The 16,605-nt window shown below is 43.2% G+C and overlaps 1 protein-coding gene across 2 annotated transcripts in view; it reads right to left on the reverse strand.

Moving 5' to 3' along the window:
* Nucleotides 1-16,605, reverse strand: part of si:dkey-122a22.2 — a 289,414-nt gene that overhangs the window by 250,549 nt on the left and 22,260 nt on the right. For both annotated transcript variants that reach the window (XM_041189080.1, XM_041189081.1), the window contains exon 4: nucleotides 4,675-4,751. In XM_041189080.1, the coding sequence (XP_041045014.1) occupies nucleotides 4,675-4,751 (77 nt within the window). The remainder of the gene's footprint in view (nucleotides 1-4,674; nucleotides 4,752-16,605) is intronic.

Genomic DNA, 16,605 nt, shown 5'->3' on the forward strand with positions numbered 1-16,605 from the left:
ACTTTCAGCAAGTTACATCATTAAAAACATCTTTTAAGTGTGCAGAAAGAGTTTAACAGCTGGTCCAATATTTCAAAATGTTTCTTCTTATGCCCAAAACCACGTTTGCCAAAACTATTGAGATTTTGAGAAGCTGGTTTGCAATTTATTGACTGCCAGAGCTGTTAGTGTTCGATAATGGTCCACAGTTTATGTCAGAAGAGTCTGAAATATTTGAGTAAGAATGCAGTCAAACACACTCTGATACCACCATATCAGCCAGCAATGAATGATGCTGCAGAAAGAACTGTCCAAATTCTAAAAAAGTCTTTGCAGAAGTGGCAATAAGTTCCATTTTTTTTTGTCTAGCCTGCAGCCAGCATTAACTTCATTCCACCTCGAGTACTTTGACTTTAATTTTGGTTCCCCCTTTTTCTGTTTATTCCTAGCACGTACGCATCCTAATTTTGCTATATAACCAGGCTAATGTACTCAAGTTTCCCTGTGCCCATTTGCATACATATTTTTGACTGCCACTCTGGATCCCCTTTTTTCTCCCCCTTTATCTCTTCTTTTCTCTTTATTCTTCTATACCCCTCTTCTCTTGTCATCATTCCTTCTTTCATTTTCCCCTCCCAGGTACTCTGCCCCCCCAAATTTTCTTCAACCTTTCAGCCCTCTTCGACCTTCTTACTCTCCTGTCACCATCCCAGCTTCCCTACAGCCTCTTGTGTCTCTTGTCATCTTCCAGAGTGGCACTTGTTACTGCATCATCTCACCCTTTTGCCTACTTTCCCCACTCAGCATGCTCACTGCGTTGGGGGGGGGGTGGGGTAATCTTCCAACTTCTTTCCCTTCCCACTCATCCCTCCCCCTTCTCAATGCCAATCCTGTGAACTTTGTAAGCAATTTGCACCTCCTTTCAGAATGCCCTTGTGAGCAAGACCTTTGACATCCATGGCCGGGTTTTTCCGGTCCCACAGCAGCTGGTCTGTCAAACTTACCATCCCAGCTGCGATGATTCCTGTCACAGGCGGGACTGGAAAATCTCAGCCTATGAGTTTGTTGTAAATAATTGCATTGACGTCATGGCCTTGATGGAAATCTGGCTGACAGTTAATGATACCTTCCCCTTTAACGAAGCTTTCCTTCCTGGCTATACTTTTCATTGCTTAACATGTCCAGACCACCTTAGTAGCAATGCGGCTCTCAACACCAAATCACATCTGTTTTACCCCTGCTCTTTGGGCACATTCTCTTCCTTTCAGCATCTCTTCTTTTGCCCTCATTTAAAATTCTCTTTTTTTTGAGCCACTGGAGTACCACACCAGGTTCCTCACCAAGATCTCTTTAGCCTCTACATTGAGTGACTACTCATCCTCAAGGATTTCAACTTCCACCTCAACTCATCATGCTTTCTATCCAGAGTTCACTAACTTGCTAAAAGCAAAATACTGCAGGTGCTGGAAATCTGAAACAAAAACAGAAAATGCCAGAAAAACTCAGCAGGTCTAACAGCATCTGTGGAGAGAAAAACAGAGTTAACGTTTCGAGTCCATATGACTGTCTTACGGACTCGAAACGTTAACTCTGTTTTTCTCTCCACAGATGCTGTTAGACCTGCTGAGATTTTCAAGCATTTTCTGTTTTTGTTTCACTACCTTGCTATTCTCCCTTAAATCTCCTCTGTCCGTATTTGTGGCCACCTCGCAACCTTTATCTTTCTTCTCCTATTGTGTCAATCATAGATAAGGCAATCTCTGATCACATCTTTGTACAGCTCTCCACCCGCAGCCCCTCTCCATTCTTCTGTATCCGCCTATGGAAAGAACTCTCTACCAAGTCATTTACAACATCAATATCAAGTTCCCAGCTTTCTTGACTTTAGCCCTCCATTCACTAAGGTATTTCTGCAGTTACTGATTTACTCAATCGCAACCTTTGATGCAATAGTCTCCATTTAAACAGTAACTCATTCTCACCCTGTATGGCCCTCATCTCTATGGAACGCAGAATTGAATTTTTATGGCAGACAATTGGTTCAGCCATTCATCACTTTATCTGGTTGGGCCACTTAAGCACCACTGCATCTGTGATCCTCTGACAAAACAACTCTGTTCCAGAATCATCCCAGAATGCAAGGATAAACCCTGGCTTCTCTTCTCCACTACAAACTGTGTTCTTAAATCCCTCTTCCCTGCCTTTTTCATACTCATTTTCAACAAAGAGGAGTTTGTGGACTTCTTTCTCAATGAGTTTGAGACAATTGCACAACTGTGCCATTTCTTTTGCTTCCCCTCTGCCAATTCCCTTGCTCCCCATAGCCCACTGACCAAACTTCTCCTAAGTTTGCCCATGCTCTAGCCCTGAACTCTTATTTTTCTGTCCTATCTCCCCTCATGCCCTCTTTAAGCTCAACTGCTGCATGAGAACCTTCTCCTGCTCCCTTGATCCTATCCGGCCAAACAGGTGACCACTCAACTGCTCTTCCTGGCCCCCAAGTTAGCTGATAGCAAGTTTCCTCTCCTCAGGTACTATCCTTCTCCACTTCAAATCTGTCGTCACCACACCCTTCTCAAAAAAACACCCTGGACCTCTCCTGTCCTTGCAAACCTTCACACCAGCTTCAAGCTCCCATTCCTCTCCGAGTCTTGGACACGTTGGTGCGTCTGAAATGCAGGCTCACTTTTCCTGCAACTCCTTATTTGAATCCTTCCACAGGTTTCAGCTCCTGCTATTAGTACTGAAACAGCATTTAGCAAATGACAATGAATGTGGTAAACCATCCCACCTCATTCTTCTCAACCTGTCAGCAGCCTTTAAAACAGCTGACCACACCATTCCCTGTCAATGCCTCGCCTCCATTTTTTATCTGTATGTGACTGCTCATGCTAGTTCCATTCTCCATGAGCAGCAATTTCTCCCAACTAAATATTAAAAGCCAAGCAATTGCTTTCAGTCCCACCACAAACACTGTGCCCTAGCTACTGACTTCATATCTCTCCCTGGACACTGCCTGAGGCTGAACAAGACCATGTGCAACCTCAATGTCATATTTGACACAGAAATTAGCTTCTGACCACAAATCTGCTCCATCACCAAGACCACCTACTTTCTCCCATGTAACATCACCCAACTCCGTCCCTGTCTCAGCTCATCTCCTTGCTGAACATCTGATCCAAGCCTATGCTACCTCTAGACTTCAGTATTCCAGTGTCCGCCTGGTCAGCCTTCCATCTTTCACTTTACAAAAACTTTAGTTTGTCTAATAGTCCGCTGTCTGTATCCTAACCTGTACCAAGTCCCATTCAACCATCAACCTGTGCACATTGAACTACATTAGATCACGGTCTGGCGAAGCCTCGATTTTAAAATCTCATCCTTGATTTCAAATTTCTCCGTGGTCACACCCCGCTCTACCTCTAAAACCTTCTCCAGCCATACAACTGCCCGAGATCTCTGCATTGCTCCAATTCTGCCTTCTTGTGCAACCCTGATTTGAAAGGCCTCACCATTGGTATTTGTGCCTTCACCTGCCTGGGCTGTAGCCTCTGGAATTCCCTCCCTTAGCCTCTCCATCTTTCTACCCAACATGAAAATGCTCCTTAAAACCTATTTCTTTGACCAAGCATTTTAGCCAAAGCTTTTAACTCTCCATTCTCACTTTTGAAAAATAATAAGCCTATAAAGTTATGCAGAAAAATGTGCAAGTAGCAGCTTTTCTTGAAACAATGTGGCATAATGATGTTGCAGGCTGATTTTTGCCACAGCTGCTCCAGGTACAAAATTTAGCCAGCACAAAACTTCTTCAATGTAGCACAGCGCCTCCAACCCACAGTCTAGCTAAGGTCAAGAATTAAGTAGAGAGTTGCAAATCAGTCAGCACTTCACCAATCTACGTTTAACATCTTGCACTACTGCAGTATCCACCTATTTTCTAAATTTGATATGGATGAGAGTTGAAACACAAATACATTTACCAGAAACTGCAGTACTTAATTCACAAAATTGTCAGGTTTCTGAAAGCTACCGAATATTAACACCATAAGACTGTTGTAATTCTTACCAGTAAAAGCTTGCAAACTAGCAAAATTATAAATTGTACTAGCATGTTAAATTCAGCAAGACTTGAATTAAAATAAGCAAGTCTAGCCTTACAGCTTATCATTACAATTTGCAATCTCAGTCTAAGGTAGTTAAATTTGCAGGTGATAATGTAGAAATAGAGGAGACTGCTGAAGCTTTTCAAATAGAGCTCATTAGGTGCACATCTGGACTGAGTGGTAGGAATTAGAAGTTTAATATGGGCAAATGCAAGGTATTGCATTGGAATTAAAATTAGGAAGCACAATCGGATAGATTCAAACTTGCTGAGGAGCAAGGTAAAAGAGATCTGCCTCGTTAGTTGCAGTAGTACTCACCGCAACAGCGCAAGTCTTCAAAAATAAGACAAACAGCCAATTGTCATATTACATATATATTTGAGTTCCAGTTTGCCAGGGTGATGCTGAAGCTGTGTAGTGCTGTGCTTCTTTATAAATACCAAACTTGATTTAAAAGTCACTCCCGTATGGAAAGGAATTCTGGAAAGTTCCCAGGCTGCAGCCACCAGTATCCAACTCATTATTGTGAGTAAAATTGTAAAATTAAAGGGCTCTTAATCTATAAAATTTAACTGATTTCACAATCACTTACTTGTGTTAATTGGGACACATCCTTTTGAATCAAGAGCCACACATCTGAAGACATGCCAGTGGGTGCATCAAATATCACTAGGCAGATGAAAAATAAAGCAATTAGATCAAAGCTTCAATCGCAAACCACATTTTATCCAACATTACAAAATGTTTAATAAAAAACTCTGATGAAAAGTACATACTTGAAAATATCAAAACCTTTCTTTTCCAAACGATGATACATTTGCTGCGTATTCTGAGTACTTCTGTTTCTTTTAAAGATTCGCAGCACATTTTTTAAAAGAAGGAAGTTGATCAAAGAGATGACAAGACTTTAGAGAGGGTGGTTAAATTATGGTGCTCAGTGAGGTAAGGGACAACAGCACCAGAAATACAATACTTTGCACTTTTGAGCACCTAGTTGGCACCTAGAATCATTCTCAAGCACTCCTTACGTTGCACACTCACGCGGACTCAAAACGTTAACTCTGTCTTTCTCACCACAGATGCTGTCAGACCTGCTGAATTTTTCCAGCAATTTTTGTTTTCGGCTCTATCCTGCAACTAGTTTCCAGTCAGAACACAAGATCTGAAAGGAAAATCGAGGTGTGACATCACAAGGAAGCAGGAAGGTGATTGGCTGCTGAGTATCCATTAGCTTTACTTGTTTATCTTTCAAAACTGGTAACTTACTTGTAATTTTAAGGTTTTCTTAGTATCAGTAAGGTTTATATATAGTAGTAAGCTTATCATGAGTAGCATGATTTATTGATTATAAATTAATGAAGAAAAATAATTAAATAACAGAATAAAGCTTGGCAGGGCAGGTGATGTGTGGCAGCTCATGGTGGATGAGTGAACTGATCATGGCAATATGGTACAAGAAGCCATTCAAGTTGTGAGCGTTAAAAGAAATGTAGTGATAGTATACTCAGGGGGATTGACAAAGTTCTATGCAGCTGAGAACATGAGTCAGATGGTTGTGTTGCCTGCCCAGTGCCAGGGTTTGGGACATCTGTGCTGGGTTGGAGAGGCACCTGCAGTAGGAGGAAGAGGATCCAGCAGTTGTGGCTCACGTTGGTATCACTGACATAGGTAGAACTAGGAAAGAAGTTCCGCTGAGGGAGGACAAAGTAGCTGGGGTTTGAATTCAAAGCAGAACCTCAAAGTTTCTGGATTCTCTGGGTTACTATCTGAGCCATGAGCAAATTAGAAAACAAGCAAAACAACTCAACAGCACCCTAAATATAGGCCAAGAAGATAGAATTGTAGAATCATAGAATAACATAGTACAGGAGGAGACCATTCTGCCCATTTAATCTGCTCCAGCTCTTTCAAAGATCAAGCCAGTTAGTCAGATTCCCTCAATATTTCCCCTTATCCCTGTAATTGTTTCTCCTTCAACTGTCTATTCAATTCCCTTTTCAAGGCCAAATACTGAACCTGCCACCATCAACCTATCACGCAGTACATTCCAAATCTAAACCACTCATTATGAAAAAGGTATTTCCTCATGTTGCAATTGGTTGTTTTGCCAATCACATTAAATCTGTGCCCTCTGTTTATGTTTCCTTCAGCCATTGGAAACAGCTTATCTTTATTTAATCTATCTCTCCCTTCATGATTTTAAACAACTCTATTAAGTCTCCTTCTCTGCTGTAAAAAGAATCACACCTTTACTGTCATCCCATGTTTCTGAAACCTTTCTTGGAAATCTCTTCTGCACTCTCTCCAAACCCATCATGTCCTTCCTAAAATGTAGTGTCCAGAATTGGACACAATATGTCAAACTGCGATCTAACAAGTGTTTTATATAGGGTAGCATAACTTCTTGCGTTTTGCACTCAATGACTATTTATCAGGCCCATGATTCCACAGATATAACCACTTTTCCATTTTGGATACTGGTGAGCTGGTTCCTCAGAGGACTATAGCAAGAGCCAGGTTTGTGCCACCATGGGTAGCTCAGCTACACAGGAGGGGAGGAGGAAAAGTCAAAGAGCTATAGTGGTAGAGGATTCCATAGTTAGGGGAGCAGACAGGCAATTCTGCGGTCATAGACGTGACTCCAGGATGGTATGTTGCCTCCCCGATGCCAGGGTCAAGGATATCACAGAGTGGTTGCAGGACATTCTTTTGGGTGATAGTGAAGAACCAGAGCTTGTGGTCCACATCGGGTCCCAATGACATAGGTAGGAAAAGGGATGAGGTCCTGAAAGCAGATTTTAGGGAATTAGGAAGGGAATTAAAAAGCAGACCACAAGAACAGTAATCAAAGCCATGTGCTAGTGAGAATCAGAATAGGAAGATTGAGCAGTTCAACATGTGGCTGGAGGAATGGAGTAGGCGGGAGGTTTTAGATTTCTGAGGCATTGGAACCAGTTCTGAGGCATGTGGGTTACACCTTAACAAGACTGGGATGAATGTCCTTGTGGGGAGGTTTGCTAGTGTGGTTAAGGAGGTTTAAACTAGATTGGCAGGGTTGTGGGCACCTAAGGGGAAATTCTGAGTACAGAGGAGAAAAACTGGCAGCGAGAAGTAGAGAGGTATTAACTGATAAGGAGGATATATCAGAGATTAGCATCAAGGCAAGTAGAATACTTGGAGACTTTGATAGAATTAGAGTAGGCAATAGTAAGTCATGAGATGGGGTCAGAATAATGGGGAAAGTAAAAATGCCTAAAACAGGGTTAATCTGCATGTATGTGAATGCACTGAGTGTAGTTAATAAGATTGGTGATACAGGTACAGGTTGACAAATAGAATATTACTGCTGTAACAGAGTCCTGGCTCAAAGTAGGGCAAGACTGGGTGTTAAGTATTCCTGGGTACAGGGTGTTTGGGAGAGACAGGAAAAGAACAATGGGGTAGGGTGTCAGTATTGATTAAAGAAAGAGTAGGGTTGATTAGAGATTTAAAAAAGGACTTGCACACTGGAGGCAGGAGAAGAAGTGGAGATATAAAATGAGTACTTTGCATCTTTCTTTACAAAGGAAGAAGATACTACTCATGCCAAGATGAGAGACGAGATAACTTGGACACTAAAAGAATTTACAATTGTGAAGATGGTGATAGAAAGGCTATCTTTAATTAAAAATAGATAAGGTGCCAGGACCAGATGAGATGCATTCCAAGGGTCCTAAAGGAAGTGAGAATGGAAATTGCAGAGGCACAAGTGATAATCTTCCAGTCTTCCTTAGACACAGGGGTGATGCCAGAGGACTGCAGAATTGCAAATTTTATACAAAATTATTTCAAAAAGGGGTGCAAGGATAAAATGGCATCTATAGACCAGTCAGTTTGATTTCAGTGATAGGGAAACTTTTGGAAACTATAGTTTGGGACAAAAATCAATTGTCACTTAGCCAAATGCAGGATAATTAAGGACAGCCAGCATGGATTTATTCAGGGAAAATCATGTTCAACTAACTTGCTGGAACTTTTTGTAGTAGGAGGTAACAGAGAAGTTTGATAAGGGCAACACTGTTGATGTGGTGTATATGGATACAGTGCCACACAACAGACTTGTGAGCAAAATTCTAGGTCATGGAATAAAAGGGAAAGTAGGCACTTGGATAAGAAATTGGCTGAGTGACAGGAAAACAGAATAGTGATAAATGATTGTTTTTCAGTTTGGAGGAAGGTTTGTAGTGGAGTCCCCCAGGGTCAGCAATTTTTTTCATTCATTCATAGGATGTGGGCTTCACTGTCTGGACAAGCATTTATTGCCCATCCCTAGTTGCCCTTGAGAGGTAGTGATGAGCTGCTTTCTTGAACCGCTGCGGTCCATGTGATGTAGGTACACCCACAGTGCCTAGGTTGATGCCTTTCATGGTTTCAATCATTTTTTGTGACTTTGTAGCAGTTTGATACAACTGAGTGGCTTGCTAGGGCATTTAAGAGTCAATCACATTGCTGTGGGTCTGGAGTCACATGTAGGCCAGACCAGGTAAGGTCAACAGATTTCCTTCCCTAAATGACATTGGTGAAGGGTTTTTACAACAATCGACAATGGGTTCATAAAAGCAAAAAAACTGCGGATGCTGGAAATCCAAAACAAAAACAAAAATACCTGGAAAAACTCAGCAGGTCTGACAGCATCTGCGGAGAGGAACTGAATACATTTAAAAATAATGGAAATAGGTGGGAAAAGAATAATCTGTATAAATTATTGGAAAAAAGGGGGATTGGAAAGGGGGTGCGGATGGAGGAGAGAGTTCATGATCTAAAATTGTTGAATAATTCAGTCCGGAAGGCTGTAAAGTGCCTAGTCAGAAGATGAGTTGCTGTTCCTCCAGTTTGCATTGAGCTTCACTGGAACAATGAAGCAGGCCAAGGATGGACATGTGGGCATAAGAGCAGGGTGGAGTGTTGAAATAGCAAGCGACAGGGAGGTCTGGGTCATGCTTGCGGATAGATCGAAGATGTTCCGCAAAGCGGTCACCCAGTCTGCGTTTGGACTCTCCAATGTAGAGGAAACGAATTCAATAGACTAAATTGAGGGAAGAGCAAGTGAAATGCTGCTTCACTTGAAAGGAGTGTTTGGGCCCTTGGACAGTGAGGAGAGGGGAAGTAAAGGGGCAGGTTTTGCACCTGTGCTTGCATGGGAAGGTGCCATGGGAGAGGGTTGAGGTGGAGGGGTGATGGAGGAGTGGACCAGGGTGTCCTGGAGGGAACAATCCCTGCGGAATGCCGCCGGTGGGGGGGGGGGGGGGTGAAGGGAAGATGTGTTTGGTGGTGGCATCATGCTGGAGTGGGCAGAAATGGCGGAGGACGATCCTTTGAATGCGGAGGCTGGTGGGGTGATAAGTGAGGACAACGGGGACCCTATCATGGTTCTGGGAGGGAGAGGAAGGTGTGAGGGCGGATGCGTGGGAGATGGGCAAGACACAGTTGAGGGCCCTGTCAACCACCGTGGGTAGAAAACCTCAGTTAAGGAAGGAAGAAAGACATGTCAGAGGAACTGTTTTTGAAAGTGGCATCATCAGAACAGATGCGACAGAGGTGAAGGAACTGAGAGAATGGGATGGAGTCTTTACAGGAAGCGGGATGTGAGGAGCTGTAGTCGAGGTAGCTGTGGGAGTCGGTAGGCTTGTAATGAATATTGGTGGACAGTCTATCACCAGAAATTGAGACAGAGAGGTCAAGGAATGGAAGGGAAGTGTCAGAGATGGACCATGTGAAATTGATGAAGGGGTGGAAATTGGAAGCAAAATTAATAAGTTTTTCCAGGTCCAGACAAGAGCATGAAGCAGCACCGAAGCAATCATCGATGTACCGGAGAAAGAGTTGTGGGAGGGGGCCGGAGTAGGACTGGAACAAGGAATGTTCCACATACCCCAGGAAGAGACAGGCATAACTGGGACCCATGCAGAAAACCATAGCCACACCTTTTATTTGGAGGAAGTGAGAGGAGTTTAAGGAGAAATTGTTCAGTCTGAGAACAAGTTCAACCAGACGGAGGAGAGTAGTGGTGGATGGGGATTGTTCGGGCCTCTGTTCGAGGAAGAAGCAGAGAGCCATCAGACCATCCCGGTGGGGGATGGAGGTGTAGAGGGATTGGACGTCCAAGGCGAAGAGGCAGCGGTTGGGGTCAGGGAACTGGAAATTGTTGACATGATGTAGGGTGTCAGAGGAATCACAGATGTCGGTGGCAAGGGACTGGACAAGGGGAGAGAGAATGGAGTCAAGATAGCAAGAAATGAGTTCTGTGGGGCATGAACAGGCTGACACGATCGGTCTGCCGGGACAGTCCTGTTTGTGGATTTTGGGTAGGAGGTAGAAGCGGGCCGTCCGAGGTTGGGAGACTACGAGGTTGGAAGCTGTGGAACTAAGATCTCCAGAGGAGATGAGGTCAGTAACAGTCCTGGAAACAATGGCTTGATGCTCAGTGGTGGGGTCATAGTCCAGGGGGAGGTAGGAGGGTAAGACCAGCTTTTATTTCACCTCTTTTCTATTTTCACTTAGTTCTGTTGAAGAGTCATATGGACTCAAAATGTTAACTGTGTTCCTCTCCGCAGATGCTGTCAGACCTGCTGAGTTTTTCCAGGTATTTTTGACAATGGTTTCATGGGCACCATTAGACTTTTAATTCCAGATTTTTACTGAATTCAAATTCCACCATCAGCCATGGTGGGTTCAAACCTGGGTCCTCAGAGCATAAGAACATAAGAAATAGGAACAGGTTAGACCATTTGGCTACTCCGGCCTGTTCTGCCACTCAATAAGATCATGGCTAATCTTCTTGTCTTTCGATTTCCACGTTCCCATCTAACCCTGATAACCTTTGGTTCCATTGCCGAACAAGTATCTATCTACCTCTGCCTTAAAAAATATTCAATGACCCCGGTTCCACCACCTTCTGAGGCAGAGAATTCCAAAGTTGCACCAGCCTCAGCAAAAAATTGAGCATTACCCTGGGTCTCTGGATTATTAGTCCAGTAACAATACCACTAAGCCAACACCACCCCTTTCAGATCCCTGCTCTTCCTGATATATATTAATGACCTAGACTGTGGTGTTCAGGGCATGATTTCAAAATTTGCAGATAATACGAAGATTGGAAATGTTGTTACCTGTGATGAGCATAATCTTAAACTTCAAAAGAGCACTGACATGTTGGTGGATTGGGCAGGTAAGTGACAGATGAAGTTAAATGCAAATAAGTGTCAGGTGATTCATTCTGGCAGGAATATGGAGAAATGGTATAAAGTAAAGGGAGGAACTCTAAAGGAGGTGCAGGAAGAGAGGGACCTCGATGTATAGGTACATAAATCATTGAAGATGGCAGGGCATATTGAGAGAGCAGTTTCTAAAGCATATAGTATCTTAGCTTTTATTAATAGCAACATGGAGTAAAAGAGTAAGGAGGTCACGTTGAACTTGTTTGTATAAGACGCTAGTTCGGCCTCATCTGGAGTACTGCATCCAATTTTGGGCGCCATACTTCAGGACGGACATGAAGGCATTGGAGAGGGTACAGAGGAGATTCACAAGAATGATTCCAGGGATAAAGAATTGTAGCTATGAGGATAGATTGGAAAGGTTGAGACTGTTTTCTTTGGAGAAAAAAAGGCTGAGAGGAGACTTTATAGACCTATTCAAGATCCTGAGGAGTATGGACAGGGTAGATAGTGAGAAACTGTTCCCACTCAAGAGAACATCAAGAACTAGAAGGCATAGATTTAAAATAATTGACTAAAGGATCAAAAGCGATGTGAAGAAACATTTTTTCACCCAGAGGATGGTTGGAGTCTGGAATGAACTTCCTGAAAAGGGGTGGAGGCGGCTTCAATTGAGATATTCAAAAGGGAATTGGGTTGCTATCTGGGAACAAGGAATGCACAAGGTTATAGGGATAAGGCTAGAGAGTGGGATTAGGTAGAATGCTCTTTCAGAGAGCTGGTGCAGACTCGATGGGCCAGATGGCCTCTTTCGGCACTTTAAAGGTTCTGTGAGTCTGTGATATTTACTGCTTTGTTATCTGTCCTGCCACCTTCAAAGTTTTGTGCACAAAGGCGATTCTGTTCTTGCATTTCTATTAAAATTGTACAATTTAGCATGTACTGTCTCTCTTCATTTTTCCTGCCAAAATGTACCACTGTACACTTCTCTTTGATTCTCTTGCCACACCTAGAGATGCGTGAGGCAGGCAAAACACACACCCATGTCTGTTTCCGTAGCCTATCGCCAGAGGCTGTAGCTTGAGGGACATCAGGCATGGCTGACAAGGAGACTCTCCTATACTTAGCATCTACCATAGGCATATTGTAAGGATTTACAGGTTGATAATCAACCTGTTTGGCCATGTTATGAACATAGCTCACATGGCCTGCAAGTCCTGGATTGGGACTCAAACCTAGAGCTCCACGCTCAGAGGTAGTGACACTACCCGCGTTGACACTGCCACAAGATCTCCCCACTGCACTCTTACTCCATTGAATTTCATCTGCCATGTTCCCACCCATTCCACCAGCCTAAATACTGTTGAAATTTGTTACTATCTTCCTCATTGCTTATGACACTTCCAAGTTTTGTGTCATCTGCAAATTTCTAAGTTGTGCCCTGCACCTAAAGCCAAGTCATTGTGTATCTAAACAGCAGCAATTCCAATGCTGAACAATATCTCTCCTCCTATTTGAAAAATGGCCATTCGCCACAACTCAGTTTTCCATCCCTAAGCCAATTTTGTATGTATGCTGGTTCTGCCCCTTTTATCCCAAGACTTCAATTTTACCAACAAGCCTATAATATGGCACTTTATTAAAGACCCTTTGAATGTACAGATGCACAACATCAATTGCATCAACAGTCCCTGTTACCTTACCAAAAAAACTCACTCATCTTCATCAAACATGATTTGCCCCAGAGACTGGCCAGTAGTGGCCCAGTTTATCTTTCTCCCCCTTTTTGAACAAATTTTAACATTTGCAATCCTCCAGTTCTCTGGCACCACCCCTCTACCTAAGGAGGAATAGAAGATTATGGCCAATATCTTTGCAATTTCTGTTTTTAATTCCCTTAGCAATCTAGAATGTATCCCATCTGGGCCGGATATCATATCCGCTTTTCAACTACATTTCAAGTAGCCTGATTCTCTCTCATATTATCAAAATTATATTTGCTGTACTCCTTTGTTTTCTGGCTTTGGTTGCCCTTCTTTTCCCCCTTGTGGGAATATATCTAGACTGTTCCGACACCATCTACTCTTTAAAGGCTGTCTATTGCAAGGGAGTATGAGAAGTAATCCCGTTCTCAGCCACACATCCACACTGGGGTGGACAAGGATCACTGGTCTCCCACTGCCACGCAACTCTTACCTATGCCTCCAAGGAGCTGGTAGTGCACACCAGCAGGCACACCTGGGGTGACAGACTAATGTTTTAAGATGCTGTACAAGTGATGCCACACTTTTCAAGTGCATGAAACCTGGACTGGAGTATTGAGTTCTTCTGCCTCAAACGCAAGAGGTAACAGCTTATGTGTGTGACATATATCCAGGGCAGAGTCATGATGCTCAAGGCCAGTCACCTTGGAAGAGTTTTTTTTTTATTAATTCATGGGATGTGGGCATCGCTAGCTAAGCCAGCATTTATTGCCCATCCCTAATTGCCCTTGCTCAGAGGGCAGTTAAGAGTCAACCACATTGCTATGGGTCTGGGGTCACATGTAGGCCAGACCAGGTAAGGATGGTAGATTTCCTTCCCTAAAGGGCATTAGTGAACCAGATGGGTTTTTATGACAGCAATGGTTTTGTGGTCATCAGCAGACTTTTCATTCCAGATTTTTTTTCTCAAATTCAAATTTCACCATCTGCCATGGTGGGTTTCGGATCATGGGGTGGGATCCCCAGAGCAATACCCTGGGTCTTGAATACTAGTCCAGTGACAATACCAACTAGTCCAGTGACAATACCACTGTGTCACCACCTCCTTGACCCTTGACTCACCAAGTATCATCCATTTTTAATCATGAAATTTTGTAGCATAGACAGTAGAACCATAGAAAAGTTAGGGGTGCAGAAAGAGGCTATTCAGCCCATCATGTCTGTACCAGCCAAAAAGAGAAAAAAATAAACTAGCTGCTCGTTTTAATCCCACTTTCCAGCACCTGGTCCGTAGCCTTGCAGGTTACAGCACTTCAGGTACAGATCCAGGTATTTTTTAAATGAATTGAGCATTTCAGCCTCAACCACCAGCTTAGGCAGTGAATTCCAGATGCCCACCACACTCTGGGTGAAGAAGGTTTTCATGTCCCCTCTAATCCTTTTACTAATCACCTTAAATCTGTACCCCCTGGTAATTGACCCCTCAGCTAGGGGAAGCAAGTCTTTCCTGTCCACCCTATCTAGGGCCCTCATAATTTTGTATACCTCAATTAGGTCACCCCTTAGTCTCCTCTGTTTTAAGGAAAACAACCCTATCCAATCTCTCCTCATAGTTGCAATTTTCAAGCCCTGGCAACATTCTTGTAAATCTCCTCTGCACTCTCCAGAGCAGTTATGCGTTTCCTGTAATGTGGTGACCAGAGCAGTAAACAAAATTCCAGCTGTGGCCTAACCAGCATTTTATATCCCTGTTTTTGTATTCAATACATCCCCCGAAGGAGGAAAGCATTCCATATGCTTTCTTGACCACCTTGCTCACCTGCGCTGCCACCTTCAAGGACCTGTGGACATGCATCCAAGGTCTCTCACTTCCTCAGCCCAACTCAAAAACTTCCCGTTTATGGAGTATTCCCTTGTTTTATTTGCCCTCCCCAAGTTCATTACCTCACACTTTTCTGGATTGAATTCCATTTGCCACTTCCCCACCCACTCAACCAAACCGTTGATATAATTCTGCAGTCGACAGCTATCCTCTTCACTATCAAATACATGTCTAATTTTTGGGTCATCCGCAAATTTCCCAAACATGCCTCCCACGTTTAAGTCTAAATCATTAGTATATACAACAAACAGCAAGGGCCCCAACACTGAGCCCTGTGGAACACCACTGGAAACAGTTTTCCATTCACAAAAATACCCATCGACCATTACCCTTTGTTTCTTGCAACTGAGGCAATTTTGGATCCAACTTGCCACCTTCCTGTTTCCCATGAGATCTCACTTTCCTGACCAGTCTGCCATGTGGGACCTTGTCAAATGCCTTACTGAAATCCACGTAGACAACATTCACTGTACTAGTAGTAGTGATGTAGGTAGAACTGAGGCCCCTAGGAACAGTGAACAAGAGGACACGCTAAGGTGTACGAATAGCTGTGTGAATGAGGAGGGCAGCCCAAATTCAGAAGAAAGGCTACCATTCGATGATGCTACTCTCAAACTCAGACAAAAACCCTTGAAAATCAGAACCTGGAATACAAGGACACTGCCAGAGTGGGAAATAGACAACTACATGAAAGAGATATTAAGATTCAACATCAATATTTTAGGATTGGCAGAAGTTAGGTGAATGGAACCTGGGAAAATAGTCACTCAAGTTCTGTCGAAGGGTCATGAGGACTCGAAACGTCAACTTTTTTCTTCTCCGCCGATGCTGCCAGACCTGCTGAGTTTTTCCAGGTAATTCTGTTTTTGTTTTGGATTTCCAGCATCCGCAGTTTTTTTGTTTTTAATTCTTCTCTCATGTTGTTTGACTGTGGCATTGTTCATGGGGGTGCACACATTCTACATGCCAAAGGTGACCGATGTCACCTGTACTTGTTTTTTCAAGATCAACTTATGACCACTTTGATAGGATCACTGCCAGCTGTGGTCTGCTATCCATGGAGGTGAAGCAGACAATGTTTAGGACACCTTTTCTAGCCCCTTCCTCATACTTGGGAGGGGAGCACTGAATAGGGTTACTCAGTCACTTGGGGGCTGCTGAGTTGGGAACATAGGAGAAGGAGTAGGCCATTTGGCCCTTTGAGTCTGCTCCGCCATTCAATAAGACGTGGCTGATCTGGTTGTGGTCCAAGCTCCACTTTCCTGTTTAGGCCCCATAACCCTTGACTTCCTTGCCTAACAAAAAAGCTAACTCAGCCTTGAATAAATTTAAAGATCCAACCTCCACTACTTTCTGTGAAAGAGAATTTTTCCTTTCAGATAAAAAAAATTCTCCTTCTCAGTCTTAAAAAGGAGAGCCCTTATTTTTAAACTATGCTTTCAGTTTTAGTCTCCCCCACAAGAGGAAACATCCTCCAGGCCCCTATCAAGTCCCATCAGGATTGTATATATGTTTCAACAAGACCACCTCTCATTCTTCTAAACTCCAATGTGTATAGACCTAATCTGCTCACTCTTTCATCGTAAGATAAGCCCTTCATCCCAGGAATGGGTCTGGTGAACCTTCTCTGAATTGCTTCTAAAGTAATTATATTTTTTAAAGTTAGGAGGCCAAATTTGCACACAGTACTCCAGAGGTCGTCTCACCAATGCAGTAAAACTTCAATACTTTTATATTCCATT

This window comes from Carcharodon carcharias, chromosome 6 (assembly GCF_017639515.1).
Source record: "Carcharodon carcharias isolate sCarCar2 chromosome 6, sCarCar2.pri, whole genome shotgun sequence".
Classification (NCBI taxonomy): Eukaryota; Metazoa; Chordata; class Chondrichthyes; order Lamniformes; family Lamnidae; genus Carcharodon; species Carcharodon carcharias.